The 15,775-nt window shown below is 46.2% G+C and overlaps 1 protein-coding gene across 2 annotated transcripts in view; it reads left to right on the top strand.

The window, feature by feature from the left end:
* Positions 1–4,000: 4,000 nt before the first annotated feature.
* The window catches only part of LOC147894839 (alpha/beta-Hydrolases superfamily protein), a 170,523-nt gene continuing 158,748 nt past the window's right edge, over positions 4,001–15,775 (top strand). Inside the window, exon 1 of one of the 2 annotated variants that reach the window (XM_087384502.1) lies at positions 4,001–4,317. In XM_087384502.1, the coding sequence (XP_087240628.1) occupies positions 4,037–4,317 (281 nt within the window). In that variant the 5' untranslated portion in view covers positions 4,001–4,036. The remainder of the gene's footprint in view (positions 4,318–15,775) is intronic. The other variant, XM_087384501.1, reaches the window with a different exon arrangement.

Here is a 15,775-nt window from a genome sequence, read left to right as displayed (position 1 = left end):
TACTCCCATCCAAAAGCGAGTGGTATAGGATGGGTTTAGAGTGGGATTTATCTAGACCCTAGGAACTAGAACTATGGGAACTCTGAAAGAGTTGAATGATGACATGTGTCTTTGTCCCCCACCTCTTATATGCATGAGCTACATGACCCGTCTATGACGGGATTGAAGCTTGCCTCTATTAGGTCTGCAGGTTGGGATCTAATGTTACCTTGAAATCGGTCTTAAGGTTGGGATCTAAGGTTATGTTTAATCAAAATGAGCTTGGCGTCTACCTACATAGGATCACCAAATGGGTAGAACTTATATTTCTCACCTAGGTTCCAAGCTCTAGAACAGATGTCCCCAAGCTTTGGCTGATCTCTCACATCATAAATCTGCTCTTGCACATATACACTGGACCTTGCAAACTTAACTCGGGGAGCCTTGGTTAGAAAAAGAATCAACTTATAGTTGCATTGAAAATTTATAGATCAGCTAATATATGCACATAATTCTAAGGGCAAACAATGACAAACTATATTTATGAATCCTCCAATTTATGAAAGATCTTAACAGCCATGTTAAGGTATGCATCATAAAAAATTATTAATGGTGACTTGCCATCCAGCTCTAGTGCACATGCTTCAAGTTGCTTTTGAAGCTGCTTACTTCTCCACTCATCCAAGGCCATACCAAAGTCATTGTAACCTTGCAACACAAAGTCAATTAAACTATAAGCTTGAATGGGCTTGCCTCTCATCCTCTCTTGCATGGACTCTTCCCTATTTGTTGGATCTACTTCCCCCTCACTTTTTGTCACTTGCCTATCTGCCTCCTATCTTCTTGTTTAGTAATTATTTCTAAGTCATTATTGGGATTTTGTTAAGGTCCAAACTTACTTTTGATGTGCCCACCAACTTTGTAGGATCTCCTTCCTTATTTCTTTTGTTCTTTGCCAGTGGCAATAATCTTCTTCACCTGCACAATTCCTTCAATCCATGAAAGATCAAGCCCAAGCTTTCATGGTCATCAAAAAGCCTTATATAAATCTCAAGAATGATTCAAGAAATTAGTAATCATCGGAGATCCTTTTTGGGTAGTTTTGTGAATATCTCATGGCACCTTCTTTCGATTAGTGCGAAGGGTTCCTTGACATCGGTGCCCAATGTTTTGTACCTGCCCCGTCACATACAAAAACATACCACCTTGTAGATGATTGGAAACCTTTTGCATACATAAGGCCTAAATTATTATAACCACACATAGTGTGGGCGGGGAGGCAGCGCACTTCCTTCCCCAAAGAGTTATAATCTAAGGGAATGGGCCCTTCCCCGTGCATCGAGAATATAAACGCCAAGAATATTAGCGTCGAGAATAAGTCCTGCGAATGGATAAGATACTAGCATATTACATGAGTGTCAATAGTCATAATCGTAGTCGAACATGGTAAGTCCATTACAAGTTCCCTTCCTCCTGTCTCGTTGTTGAGGTTTGAGCTCTAGTTCCCTCCACCTGGCCATCAATGAAACTTGCAAGCTTTGAATCAGTTTGCAGCGTCTAGATTGATGGAATACTAAATTTATGTGTCCACCCAATAAGGGAATTAAAAGGCATAAAGTTCTTCCAAAAGCAAAGGATAATCTAGAAAAAAAGCAAGGATAATCTGTGTCAGATTCTTTTCAAACAGAATGGGATTTGTCCTCGAGGATCTTGCTCTTTTACGTACATAGTTGCTTGTAGCTTCTCCTGCCTTCTAATAGTATTCACGTTCTTCATTCTGGATTTGCAACTCCTTGCTTAATGCACGTAGCTCATATTTGAACCTAGCGTTCTCCTTTTCCGTGATACCTAGGCTAACCTAAAGCACATTGTTCTCGAGTTTTGATGCTGTCGAGTTTATTGATACTCTTTGCCCACTCCTAAAGAGACTTAGACATTGCCATGTTCTCTGCCAAGGCTTCTTTCAGCCATTGTGCTCCCTTTTGCAGCTCTTTTCCTTGTCATCTTCTTTGTTTTTGACATCCTTGCTAGCAACCTTCATCGACGTCGTTAACCATTTTGCCTCATCAATCCTCGGAATCTCTTTGCGTCTTTATTCTTCTAGCACTTAGGACCATGAGTCCACATCGTGCTTGATTCTTACTCATCTCCATGCCAGCTTAGGCCGTGACCCGGATCCTGGCTTATTGCCATTATTGCTTCCATTTCAACATGGATTTCTTAGGCTCCTCCGTTGTCTACGCGGCAGTCCTACCCATAGTCGTGTTTTGCTTAGTTGTGTTCATAGTCGGCTCGAATGACAGACTTCTTCGAGTTGTCAAATTACGACGAGGGGTGGACAGAAGGGAAAGCTCCTTATTGCACCTCCCAGATGGTTTCGGCGTGGGATCTGACCTGTTGCTGTTGAGGGCGTTAGAAGAAATCAGGAAAGCACTTCCCATTGTGCTCTATGATTGTGAGCTTTCCTCACGCAGCTGATTATTTACATTCGTCAGCTTTGCCTTGGGAGGACATTTACATTGCCAAATTGATTCTGCCCTTTCTCCCGGTTTTACTTGGCCTTTGCTTCTGGTCAACTTTTAGAATCGTAAAAATTTTTTGTCCCCTCGCAAATCAATTTACCTTTCCCTTCCTACGTTTCCAATTATATTACTCCCAGCTTATGCGATCTTGGATCCTTGCCATCTTTCCCTGATCGTGGCCTCCCTCGTGCCTCCCACCGATCCATACACAATGCTCTCATCAAATCAACACAACTTTCCCAGCCAGCTTTGGCAAATTGCTCCCCGCTGTTCTCATCAACCAATCTGGTGGATTTTCTGCATCCTGAATTTTCTTGTTTTTCGACGATCTCGCCGCTACATGCGGACAAAAAGCTCGCAAAAACCACCGGCGCAACGGCCATCGAAAACCCTCTAAACGTTCTCAACGGTGGCATTAATATTTTCTACTAGATGAAAGTTGTGCAATGAGCCATTGTTGGGGATATCACCTGCTTGGCTGTGAGTTCCTCCTCATTTTCATGTATCGTCTATAAAGATATTAAGCATGCAGTCGTGATCAAGAAAAGGATACTTCAAAATATTGTCTCTTCTCTGCATCACCCGGCTGGCAATCTCCATTGTAATGCTGTTGGCTTGTGTGCTTCTCATATATGCCTACATTAGCTTTTTGTGTTGCAGTCAAAAGTGGATAACATTGAAACAATGTTCCTTGTTAAGCAATCTCATACTGTAAGTTGGAAACTTTGGCAGGCCAACAGGGATACAACACGCTGAGTTGAATGCTGAGAAGACTTTGTTACAAGAAATAATGCCGAATCGACAAGCGAGTGTGTCCAAAAATCATGTTTTCCTCAGAGTGCACACACACCATTGCATCAAGATCAAAATGATGATCATGACAACCCAGCTAATCACCAAAGCGTTCGTAACTCAGAGTGTATAAAGAACAAAATTTGTTACACTACGAACACCCTTTGTGGACAAACGTTTTCCAATCAAAAAATTTGGTTGGAATGCTAGGCTGTCTTCCTAGTGGCCTCAGAACATAATATAGTTCAGGACAAGATGATGGAGCTTCTCAAACTATATCTGTTCTGTTAGCACTTCCCCTATGTTCGTCTAAATTATACGAGCAAGCAAAGCTTTTCCAAATCCATGCTTCGTGTTCGTGCTAATTGAATCTATCAGTATTTAATCCTTCATCTACTAATCGAAATCTAAACTTTATGTACGCAAAGGACAGAAAGCATCTGTTCGCCATGGATATCATCGTTCGTAGACTTCCCAACCTCCGTCGTCTTCACCCTCACGGATGTAATAGAAGAATGACACTCAAAGCAGGAGAAAACCTTGATAGGCTACTTGTGAAGGGAGATCATGGTGACCGGAGAGCTTCTGAATAAAGCAAAAATAGAGAAAAGAGATCAAGTCAAAATAATGCACAACGTAGACCACTCGGTTTTTCCAAGATCAAGGCCTAAGACCATGACAAAGGAGGGACCTGAAAACCAAAACATGCCTCTAGGCTGCCTACCGTAAATACATATAAAAACATGACGGGGGTTGACTTTGTTGCGATGTCTACAACCCTCCGGGTCGCCTCCTTCACTCCACTCGCCACTCTCAAACGCTGCTCTTTCTTTCATCCATTCCGTGCATCCTTGCACACTAACTTCCCCATCATAATGGCCGCACAGGAAGAGGCCAAATTTGGTTCGTGGAGGTCTCCCCTCACAGCTGATCTTGTTGCCACGTCCGGAAAACGATTGGGTGGCATGGCTTTCGATGGAGAAGGGTCGATAATTTTGTTAGAAGGGCGTCCTACAGAAGCTGGGTAGGTAGTCACCACATTTCCAATCAAACCGCCAGTTGGTCTTAAGGCTTGTCCACTAATGGCAAGTGCAGTCGGTCGCACTAAAAATCTTAAAGCGGAAACAAAGCTGTTTGCGCATCCATGCGCCATTCGTTTTCAACTCCATAACTGTTAATCCGCGTTTGCGCGTCCATGCGGCGTGCTTTCATTTACCAATATGGCCTCTGAAACACGCGGTCTCTGCTGTTACAGCCATATTCTTTTTGGGATCAGTTGGAACTGCTTCTTCCCACGGAATGAAATGGGTTTGCCTCGATATTCTTCCTCTTCGATCTTGTTTGGATAGCCAAAGGTTGGATCTTTAGCTGCAGAGAGTTGAATCTTATTAGTAAATATGACGACCTTCTCATGATCCCTAAACTCGGCATCCTTGTCATTGACAATATGTTGGGGAAGCCCATATGCTCAAACATGCAATAACTGATATGGGAATGAGACACTAAATTCCAGCTCTTGGGTTGCACGGTAAGCCTGCCATCCAACCACTGTTGTCGCATCTGCTGGTGTTGGAGGAACTCAACCAGAGAAGAAAGGCTCCTATCCCATAGATGCTGATCTATCCACCAGGTCACTGCATTCAAGAGTACATGCAGAAGTTGAGGAAGGCAGCAGTTCAGAGTAGCAGGATCCATAATGCTAGGATCGCCTTGAATTTAAGTTGCAAGATGGTGTTTGCTTTCAGGACATAATCTACTGGGTTCCCAGCTCATAACATAGAATGTCAGTTTTAGCAATAATTATTCTTCCATGGCAGAGCACAAGGATGTCACAAAGATCTATGAGAGGCGTCTTGGAGTGATGTGGTTAAGGAGATTTTGGGATGCCTATCATGCCAGTTTAAAAAAAGTGGATAACAAGCTTCCGCTATTTGTTGCATTCTTTCCCTCTTTTGAAAGGCAAGTGCACACATGTTGCATCTCAGGGTTTGCCTTCTCCAGGCACCCTTGCCCTAGTGGAGCAGAGTCCCATTTTCATGGGCTTGCATCTTGTTTATCTTATCCTTCGTACCATGGGTTCATAGTTGATGACATGGACTTGACGCATCACATGTCTTGTTTCCTGATGATGCTAAGCTTCGCTCCCCAGGGCTTCCGAGGAAGTACTTTCCAGCCTTCCCTCCATTGGGGGCGCTTTTGGCATAGGGTAGACACCTCGCTGGCCTCAACAGCCTTGATCATGGTGATGATGGGTTCCCTCAACTTAGGGTGATTGTGGAGTGTATGGAGACTGTTTTTGAGGAGATCTTCCTCGAGATTCTTGAAGGGAAGAGCTTTGGGACAGGATTGGGGTATTTGGTTTGCCATGTCAGTGCCTTTGTTGCAGACAGATGGGACACTTGGCACGGGTTTGTCCCAGGGATAGGGCCGGGCTTGCCCTTCTTCGCAAGCTTGTTAAGGGCAGCAGAAGTATTTTTGAGCAGACAGAGCTCAGCGTCCATCCAAGCAGCAAGAGCGTTCTAGACCCCCTGCGTGGAGCGTTTTGAGGGGCTTAAGCTAGGGTGGAGAGAAAGAAGCCTAGCAAGAGGGCCGCAAAAGAACTGCAGGCGGCAAGCCAGACTTGGGCAATGAGCGATGGCAGATCAAGCAACAACTTCCTCACCTTAGGGGGAGTCCCTAGACTTGTGAGGGGGAGATTTCTTTGATCTCCCTCTCCCAAGAGAGTCGTCCGAGGTAGTGGTGCGATGTTCTCAGTCTTCTCTTGAGCAGCAGGCTGCAGGAATTCCCATTGCTTACTCGCCCACCATCCCCCCCGAATCTTTCTTTGCCCTTGCTCCATCTATCTTCCTTCTCTCCTTTGCCTCCTCCCGCCCCTTTTTTTTTGCAGTCACTCTCACCTCCCGCCCTCCGACTATAAAGAAAGTTCTTGGAGATAAATAAGACAACACTGAAGACGAAAGATAGCTGAAGAAGAAATATATATCACCAAAGGAACTCAATACAAGAGAAGAGATATCTGCGAAAGAAACTATGGAGGGAGCGAACAGCAAAAAGTCCTTCAGAGTAGCCAACTGAAGTGGGCTCTGCACTAGCTCCACAAGTTGGAACTGAACCAGATCTGGGTCAGCAACCTATTGCCAGAAGAGCAAAGGTTTGCTGCAGATTCTTCAAAGAAGGGCAGCAACAATAGAGGAGTAAGTCGATGCTGATCTGGAGCAGCTGCAGGAGAGGATGATGGAGCGGAAGCAGAGGAGGCAGAGAAGTTGCTGGAGCAGAGGCAGAGGAGATGCTGAAGCGGAGGCAGAGATGCTAGAGAGGATGCAGGAGCAGAGGCAGAGGAGGCAGAGATGCTGGAGCGCAGGTGTGCAGCAGCCTGTTCCAAAAGTGATGTGGTAGCCAGGGGGCTACTGCCTTTTATAGGCCTGACCCAGGAGGTCGGCCAGCTGGTCGGCCAGTTCTGGTCGGCTAGTAATGGTTGGCCATTTTTGGCCTTTCTGGCCACTTGTTTGGCCTTGGCTTCTGCGTTTGGAGATTGCCTGGCTTAACACCCCCTCTCAATGTCCAAGGTAGAATGGTTCCAGGGGTAATCAAAAAAATGGTTCTAGGGGTGATCTATCCTCTTCATCAGCCCTTTTTTTTTTTTTTTTTGGGTAAGAGGGTTTTCATTTAGATGGAAATGCCTACAAAGTAGGTTTTCATCTTCGCTAAATGCCTAGTAGTGATGGTACAATCATAGAGTACATAAAGAGAGGTGCTTAAGGAGTGCCCTCGCAGGGGATTTGTTCACTTCTTTTAAGCACTAGTATACAAAAAAAAAATACTGCTAAGGAGAAGGAGGCGGTACACCAATCCCAAGCCGTGGGCTAAGATGCTCAAGAATAGGTCGGTTAACCGTCTTGGTAAGAATGTCAGCATGATTATCGGCAGTTGGAACATATATCAATCGAATAGTACCCAATTCCACTTGCTCGCGAGTAAAATGAAAGTGTATGGCAACATGTTTGGTGCGGTTGGAGAAAATGGGATTGCCGGCGAGAGCGATGGCACTTTTGTTGTCGACGTAGAGGACCGTTGGTTCAGTACAAGGAAAGTGTAGCTCTGCCAGAAACTGCCGGAGATATATGGCCTCTGTGGTACAATCATACAAGGCCCGGTATTCAGCCTCAGTAGAAGATCCAGCAACAGTTTCTTGTTAACGGCTGGACCAAGAAACAGGTGCCGAGCCGAACAAGAAAATGTAGCTGCCATGAGAACGGCGATTGTCCGAGTCGCCAGCCCAGTCGGAATCAGTGTATCCCTGTAGTATTAGTCCTGGTCTGAAATGTAAACCGTAAGAGTACGTACCACGTATGAACCGTAAGATACGAATACATGCATGCCAATGAGTGTGCTTGGGTTCATTAAAGTACTGACTGAGAATAGAAACTAAGTAAGAAAGATCCGGACGAGTGTGAATGAGCCAGAGTAGCTTGCCAACACCAACAACCTGACGATAGAGATGTTCAAAGGGAGGAGACTCCAAGTCCTTTGAGAGCTTGACTGTGGGATCCAAGGGAGTGGCAGCTGGCTTAGGCTCGTGGGGGATGATCTGATCAAGGAGTTAAAGAGCATATTTCTGTTGAGAAACAAAGATACCACCAGAATGCTGGACAACTTCCATGCCCAAGAAATAGGAGAGAAGACCGAGGTCGGTCATCTCGAATGTGGTGCTGAGTTGTGTTTTAATGGATTGAAGCGTGGTGGTGGTAGAGCCCAAAAGCAAAAGATCATCTACGTAAAGTAAGATAAAGCCCCCTCTGAAGATTGATGTATATATAAATTCAGATCAAGGTAGCCATTGAGAAAGGCACTCTTGACATCCATCTGATAGATAGACCAGGTGTGATGAGCGGCTAGAGCGAGGAGAAGGCGAAAGGATGTCAACCGAGCAGTAGGTGCAAAGGTTTCCTCATAATCGATACCATGTTTTTGGCGAAATCCTTGCACTACTAAGCGAGCTTTGTACTTGTCCAGGGTTCCATCTGCTTTGAGTTTTGTTCGGAAGATCCACTTTGTTCCTATGACCTTTTTGTGACTGGGTCGATCGACCAAAGTCTAGGTCTCATTGCGATCAATGCTCTCAAGCTCCTGTTCCATGGCACGATGCCACTCAGGATGTTGAACTGCTTCTTGCCAAGTGGTGGGTTCAGAATGTACGATATAGGCTGTGGGAGAATGCCTTTGGCTTTGGAGCGACATTCGTCATCAACATGCCCAACTTTCTGGCAATGCTGACAAAACCGGTTCTTTTTGGGAAGGTTGTGCCAGGCGGGTGTAATACCAGAGGAATTATTGGAGTCAGGAGTGGGAGAGGGCTTCCCGGAGCTGAGTTGATCTTTTCGAATCCCGGAGAGAAGAGCCCCCTCTGAAGTAGGAACACTATGTTTTTGGTGAACCTGAGAGTAGAGACGAGCATAATGCAAGAGTTGACATTCGAACTCATAAAAGGTAGGAAGGGAGGGTTGAGAAATGATTTGCTGCATAAAACTAAAGTACTTAGGCGGGAGTTTGTTCAAAAAGAAAGTAACTTGGTCATCCTCGGATTTGGGAGGACCAGTTGTGGCAAATTCAGCAATTAACCGCCGGTAGTCTGCCAGCTTTACCTTGAGATCATCATCAGCAGTGATCTGGAATTGTTGGAGATCGTGGTCAAGATTGATGCGACGAGTATGATCTCGGGCCGCATAGCGGTCAGTGAGATGTGCCCATCGCTCAGAGGCAAGGTCAAAATGCTGCAATTGAGAGTGAAATTCAGGCAAAAGCCCTTGCATGATTTCGACAATGGCAGTGGCATTACGATGCCGCCACGAGCGAACGACCTGATAATGATAAACATGAGGATCAGGTTGCGGTTCAGTACCTTGAACGAGTTCCCATAAGTCTTGAGAATCAAGCACATGGTGCATGAGATTTGACCAAGTGGTATAATTAGAACCGTTAAAACGAGTCATATCAGTAAAAGCATGTTTGGCTGTTGCAGAGACCAGGTGAGAGGAAGAAAGGGAATGATAGGGAGAAGCAACCGGTGGATGCATGAGAGGACTCAAGACAGGAGCGGAGTGAGAAGGTGGGAGAGGCGGCACCACCGGAGGAACAAAAGGATTCGGAGAAGGCCCTGAGGGGGAGGGATAAACATGGGAGGCGGGATACGACATGAGAGGGGAAAAAGGGGCAGTGGGAGAGATAGAGGGAAAAAGGCTATAGGAGCCTAGTGGCATGGGAGAAGATGGAGGATGAGAAGCCACTGGAGGGAAGATGGCAGCGGAAGATATGAGAGGGATGGGAGGGAAGGAAGAATGAGAACCGAAAGCAAACTCATTGCCTGACGAATTTCTCCTTTCTCGTCTATGAGTGTTCACATGCATGTATGGATCTGTGTCCTCGTGATTACTTGTTCCTATGCCTTGCATAACAGACGGATTTGCACCAAAGGGATAGGGCAACATACCTTGCACTGATTCTTGTGGGATAGGCATTGTCGAATAACCCATTGTCCTCATGCCGGCATGTCCTCTTTCGTCAGGGTATACTTGTTCTTCGTTGGCACCGAACTTGAAATGTTGCTCCGCTTCTTCCAAGTTGAATAGAGGTCCTTGTTGATGTATCGGAGAAAGCCGTGGAGAAGAAGAAGCTTGGGGTGTGCGGGTACCTGCTTCAAGTTCCTTCCATTTCTGAAATTCAGCGAATTCTTTAAAGAGTTTGGAGAGGTATTCATCACCTTCGATCCTTGCAGACTCTCTCTCGACATATGACGAGGGTGGTGGTTGAATAGAGGTCGATTCGGGCTGAGATCGCTTCGGGGAAGAAGGAGAAGACATCTTCAGTTGATGATCTATCTTCCAAGCTTTCCAAGTCAAGGCTCAGGTGTCGGCAAGCACACCTTGCTCTGATACCATATAAAGAAAGTTCTTGGAGATAAATAAAACAACACTGAAGACGAAAGATAGCTGAAGAAGAAATATATATCACCAAAGGAACTCAATACAAGAGAAGAGATATCTGCGAAAGAAACTGTGGAGGGAGCGAACAGCAGTCCTCCAGAGCAGTTAAGTGAAGTGGGCTCTGCACTAGCTCCACAAGTTGGAACTAAACCAGATCTGGGTCAGCAACCTATTGCCAGAAGAGCAAAGGTTTGCTGCAGATCTGCAAAGAAGGGTAGCAACAATAGAGGAGTAAGTCGATGCTGATTTGGAGCAGCTGCAGGAGAGGATGATGGAGCGGAAGCAGAGGAGGCAGAGAAGTTGCTGGAGCGGCGGAAGCAGAGGAGGCAGAGAAGTTGCTGGAGCGGAAGCAGAGGAGGCAGAGAAGTTGTTGGAGCAGAGGCAGAGGAGATGCTGAAGCGGAGGCAAAGGAGGCAGAGATGCTGGAGAGGATGCAGGAGCAGAGGCAGAGGAGGCAGAGATGCTGGAGCGAAGGTGTGCAGCAGCATGTTCCAAAAGTGATGTGGTAGCCAGGGGGCTACTGCCTTTTATAGGCCTGACCCAGGAGGTCGGCCAGTTCCAGGTCGGTCATTTCTGGTCGGCCAGTAATGGTTGGCCATTTTTGGCCTTTCTGGCCACTTGTTTGGCCCTGGCTTTTGCGTTTGGAGATTGCCTGGCTTAACACCGGCCTCCTCTTCTCTGCCTCCCCCTCCTTCCCCACCCATTGCGGAGGCCTCTCCCGTTTCCTCCTCTCCTTTCCCCTCTTGATGTCATGGCCTTCTTTGGTGCCTAAGCCTTCAAGCAAGGGTAAGGCTGAGGTGTTTTCCTCATAGTCTTAGGCTTCTTTTTCTCAATCCCAATCTGGTCCTCTCTCGGCACAGAATGCAGCTCCTACGGAGCAATCTGAGGCAGATGGCTCCTTTCCTTTCTTAGCTTCTAGGTCCAAGACCTCGTCGAGGACAACCCCTCTTGTGCGAGTTATGGAGGCTTGGATCTTGGAACTACCTCAATGTCTCGGATGGTTTCCCCCACACCTTGGAGGTGACGGTAGTGATCCTGCAGCCATGTAAGGGGGGACTATAGTTGCAGTTGGTTTCTCCTCTCCTCCTTATTGGGGTCTCAACTATGCTTTCACAAGGACCAGATGCTTTACATGATGGAGTGGTTGGGACCTCATGGGGGGGAATTGTGGATTACCCATGGGAATATTACTAGTTTCTAGTTGAGTTTCTCGCCAAATAGATGCCTAGCAATAGCTTTCCTCTAGTTGAGGCTGGAGGTTCAACTTACACTTTGGACTTTACATCTGTGTGCTAGCGTGGCTTGGTGTAGAGGTTTCCTTCATGCTGCAATGGGCACAAAAGGTAGGGATCGAGCCTATCCAGCCTTCGGTGCATCGTCGCTCGGACGAGGACTACTCCCCTTCCAAACCTCCTTTGAAGTCACAAAAATCCAACGTTGTCGTTCAGGCTTCCACTCACAGGAGGGACTTGTTCTTCACCTCCCTCTCCTTCCCATGAGTTGGACCATGGTGAGTAGGAACGTGCACAAGCCTCACAATCTTGCACGATAGCAGCCACCGCAGATGATACTTCGCTAGGAGTGATTGAGGAGCAAATGTACTCGCTAGCGGATATATAGACGCAGATGCCGCCTTCTCTAGGAAGGGGTGCTGAGATTTGGTCCCCCAGAATAGGCAAGAGTGGAGGAGACTACATTTCTATTTCCCAGGCCTTGTTCCTAGATGTGTTTGATCAGTGTAAGCTTATCACCAGGAGTATGGATCGGTTTATGGATGGGTGACTCCAAGATCGGGATCGTGAATGTCTACACCCCTGCTTGTAGATAACAGTGCCTTGCTTTTTGGAGGCGGCAGACTGAGAGCCTGCTAGACATTGATGCTTGGGTTGTTGGAGGTGACTTCAAAAACCTAGAGTTTGAGGACGACAAGTAGAGTGGAGCCTCCTTCTCAAGGATGCTTGCAGTAGAGAGGAGCATGTGGGAGAGTTCATCTTTGTGATTAGTGGTTGTGACTCATGAAGAGAGGCGGAGTTCTCGAGACTTCCTGGCATAGTCTTCGCTTCTCCTTTGGACAGTGGAGGCATGATGGCTTGCTAAAGGGTCTTGATAGGTTCTATGTGGCAGATTGGGCAATGCACAGAGCGGAGTTATGGTTCAGCTCCAGGCTTTTTGACGATGGCATGCTCTACAAGACGTCAAAAAGCCAGACATAGAGCATGCCATCGTAGCCAGTGCATCATATGGCAGTAGCTACTACGGACAAACTCACAATGCATAAGTTCAAAGGGGACACACGCACACCTAATGAGCTGGAGTAGTAGCTTACGAAGCTGTTTTCGCTTCTACCCAAGTCAAGATGAGGACTGCATAATCTTTGTGAGTATGCAGACGCAGGACTATGCACATACTTGGTGGTGGTATACGAGGGATTCACCTCAAAGGCCAACCACATGGAGGGGTTTTAAAGAAATGATGGTTACTACCTTCGTATCCCCACTCATCTTGGATCAGTTCTTGGCTGAGTTCTATGCATTGTCGTTGACTGGTACGGTCCAATAGTATTTGCAGCGCTTTTGGAGGCTTTCCTTGCTTGTACAGGACGTATCTGAGAAAGGGAAGTTGCTGCGTTTCGTCTAGCGATTGAGTCTTTCCCTGGCTGTAGATGTGAAGGCACATAACCCTCAGACTATTGAGAGGGCAGCCCAGCTTGCAAACGTGTTTGAACCCAAGTATGGCAACAAGTATAAAATGGCAGCGGGCAGTGCATATGGGACTGCAAATGAGGCTGAGAAGAAGCCTAAGGTGATTGATTGGCATGATAGGAAATCAGCAGCAGCACCTCTTCCGAAGTTTCCTACTGTTACGGGCAACAAGATGTCATGACAAGAGAAATCACTAATCTGTGATTAGTAGACATTAAAACATTATTATATATTATACGCCAATGGTGTAACATGTATATGTATTTATGATGGACACCGACCGATTTGTTATGGCGGTGGATCATCTGAGTAGATAGGACTAGGAAGCTCCAGAACTGGAACCACGAAGGGGGTTGATCTCCCCTTTGATCCCGGTGGTGCTATTGAACATAATATGCATGGTATACAATCAAATGACACTCAACCCACCTGTGGCATGCGAGGCCGTTGGCCTAGAGTGGCTTTTTTCAAAAGCTTGCATACCTCTTGGCGCATGCATTCTTTCACGTCAAAATGGCTCTTGGACGATGAACAAGCAACGACTTGATGATGTGGTGCAGAAATATTATTCTGATTTGTTTTTAGCCCCTCCAACTTCTTTTGCAGAGGTAGATGCTTGGTATGCTTTTTTTTGCAAGGTTCAATCAATTCTTTCTCAGGATGAGGCACATGTACTAGATTTTCCATCCCCTGATGAAGAGATGAATGTGGCATTATCTAAGTTGGGGCGTTACGCCGGGATGGGATGGCCTCACAGTCGTTTTTTGTTGAAACTTGGGAGCAATTGAGCCTTATTTTGCTGCATTGATTAACAATGCTTGGCTTTCTGGCACTATGCCTTCATTGAAAAAGGGGTTGCTGCGATTGATTTCCAAAAAACCCCTATGCCAATATTTATTAGATTGGTGGCCGATTACACTAATGCCTATCAATATGTTGGTATTGCGCATGTCACATTTCTTATACATTGGATTGCACCTTGCCCAGTATGGTTTTATGCCTCGTAGACATGTCATGGATAACATTGCAAATGCTTATATTTGCATTGAATACGCCAAATACATGCATCGGGATGTTTTGATTATGCAGGGAGATATTGAAAAAGCATTTGACAGTGTCAGATGGGATTTTATTGCTGATGTTATGCGGCGATTGGGCTTTGGACAAAAATGCAAAATGTCAGAATATGAGAATGGCATAGCTTCTTGCCTTTAATCCGATGTCCTCTCTTCTTCTTGGACCTTGGGCTGCTCTGTGCGGCATGGCTATCCTCTCAGAGCCTTGCTTTGGCCTCCAAGTACATGATGAGAAGTTCTACAAAAGGCTCTTATTGGTCACCAACTCTTTATCTTAAGCATCATGCCCCTCATCGATAGACTTGGATTGCATGTCTCTGTAGATGCGGTCTGGGCATGGGGTGGCTTCTCTTTGGGCATGCCGGATATAATTCGTGAATATAGAAAATGCTACATGGGTATTCTACGCCGTAAGTGGCAAATGCAAGGAACCAAATGTAACACTTTACAGTTCTTATGCAGCAATGTTCATTTCCATTGTTGAACAATTGGGCTTTCAGGCTACCCTCCATTTTTCCACTAACAATGATGAACGGAAGTTGAGAAAATGGCAGTTACCTTCTCGCCAGAAAGCCATGCAGGATATAGGCTATTCTTCCAAGGCTTTTCAAAAGCATGCATACCTCTTGATGGATGCATTCCTTGCATTGTGTGCTCCCCTCAGATGGTCTGTGGACAGAGAATAAGTGGCAGCTTGATGATGTAGTGCAAACATTACTATGCTGATTTGTTTGCAACCACCCCCCCGCGCCACGCCTCCTTCTCGACTTGTAGAGGTTCACGCTCTGGAGGTGTTTCTTCAACATGTTCAACTGATTCTCTTGCTGAATGAGGCAGATGGTTTGGAATTGCCATTTGCTGATAAAGAGCTGAAATCAGCCTTGTCTCAGTTGATCTGCTTCAAATACCCGTGGTGGGATGGCTTCACAATTGAGCCCTCTTCTGCTGCAGATGATCAATGATGCTTGGCTCTCTCTCTATGCCTCGCTCTTGGAAATATGGATTGCTCTGTTTGATTTTCAAAAAACCTTTATGTAAATAGCTAATTTAAAAAATGCTTGTATTATGCTGTCACGGGCATCCTCATCCTGTGTCATGCTGGACTACCACATGGTCAGCAGGCCACGTAGGCAGCCATGTGAGCAGGTCACACAGGCAAGGCCTATAGCACAAGCGCAGGGCCCTGTCAGCACGCGCATGTGACATGTGAGCAGATCCATTGTACATTGCCACATCAACACCATGTGGCGGGCTGCCACATGGCAGTTGGTGGTTGGTTGGAGCCGGCCTGACAGTGTCAGCCCCTGGTCGGTCAAATCAGGGCCCAAGGGGACTTATATAAGGGCAGCCCCTTGGATCCTCCATTCGTCCACATTGCAGGCCATTTTTGGGCCTCAGTTCTTAGCAGCAACATCAGGGATCAGCAACTGTTTAGGCCTGGATCACGGAGCAGCAGATCTGCCCCATACTTGTTGGCGCCTACAAGTTTATCTACAGGCTCGGATTCAGCTACGCACAGCAGCAGCAGGGTTGTGCATCAGAGCAGCACAGTTAGTCCATCAGTTCGTTAGTTCCTACATTGAGGTTTAGTCTCCTCCATACATTGAGGTTTTATTCCCTTCATTATTTATTCTTTCAATTGTATTCAGCCCTATTGGGTAGACAGATATTCAGTTGTTTATTTCCCTCTTCGGAGGCCCATTATATTCTTCCCTTAGACTCCC

This window comes from Dipteris shenzhenensis, chromosome 14, assembly GCF_047967505.1.
Source record: "Dipteris shenzhenensis isolate YYH24624 ecotype China chromosome 14, Dip_SZ_1.0, whole genome shotgun sequence".
NCBI lineage: Eukaryota > Viridiplantae > Streptophyta > Polypodiopsida > Gleicheniales > Dipteridaceae > Dipteris > Dipteris shenzhenensis.
The sequence above is the reverse complement of the archived record's forward strand: the minus strand, read 5'-3'. Positions and strand labels throughout refer to the sequence as shown.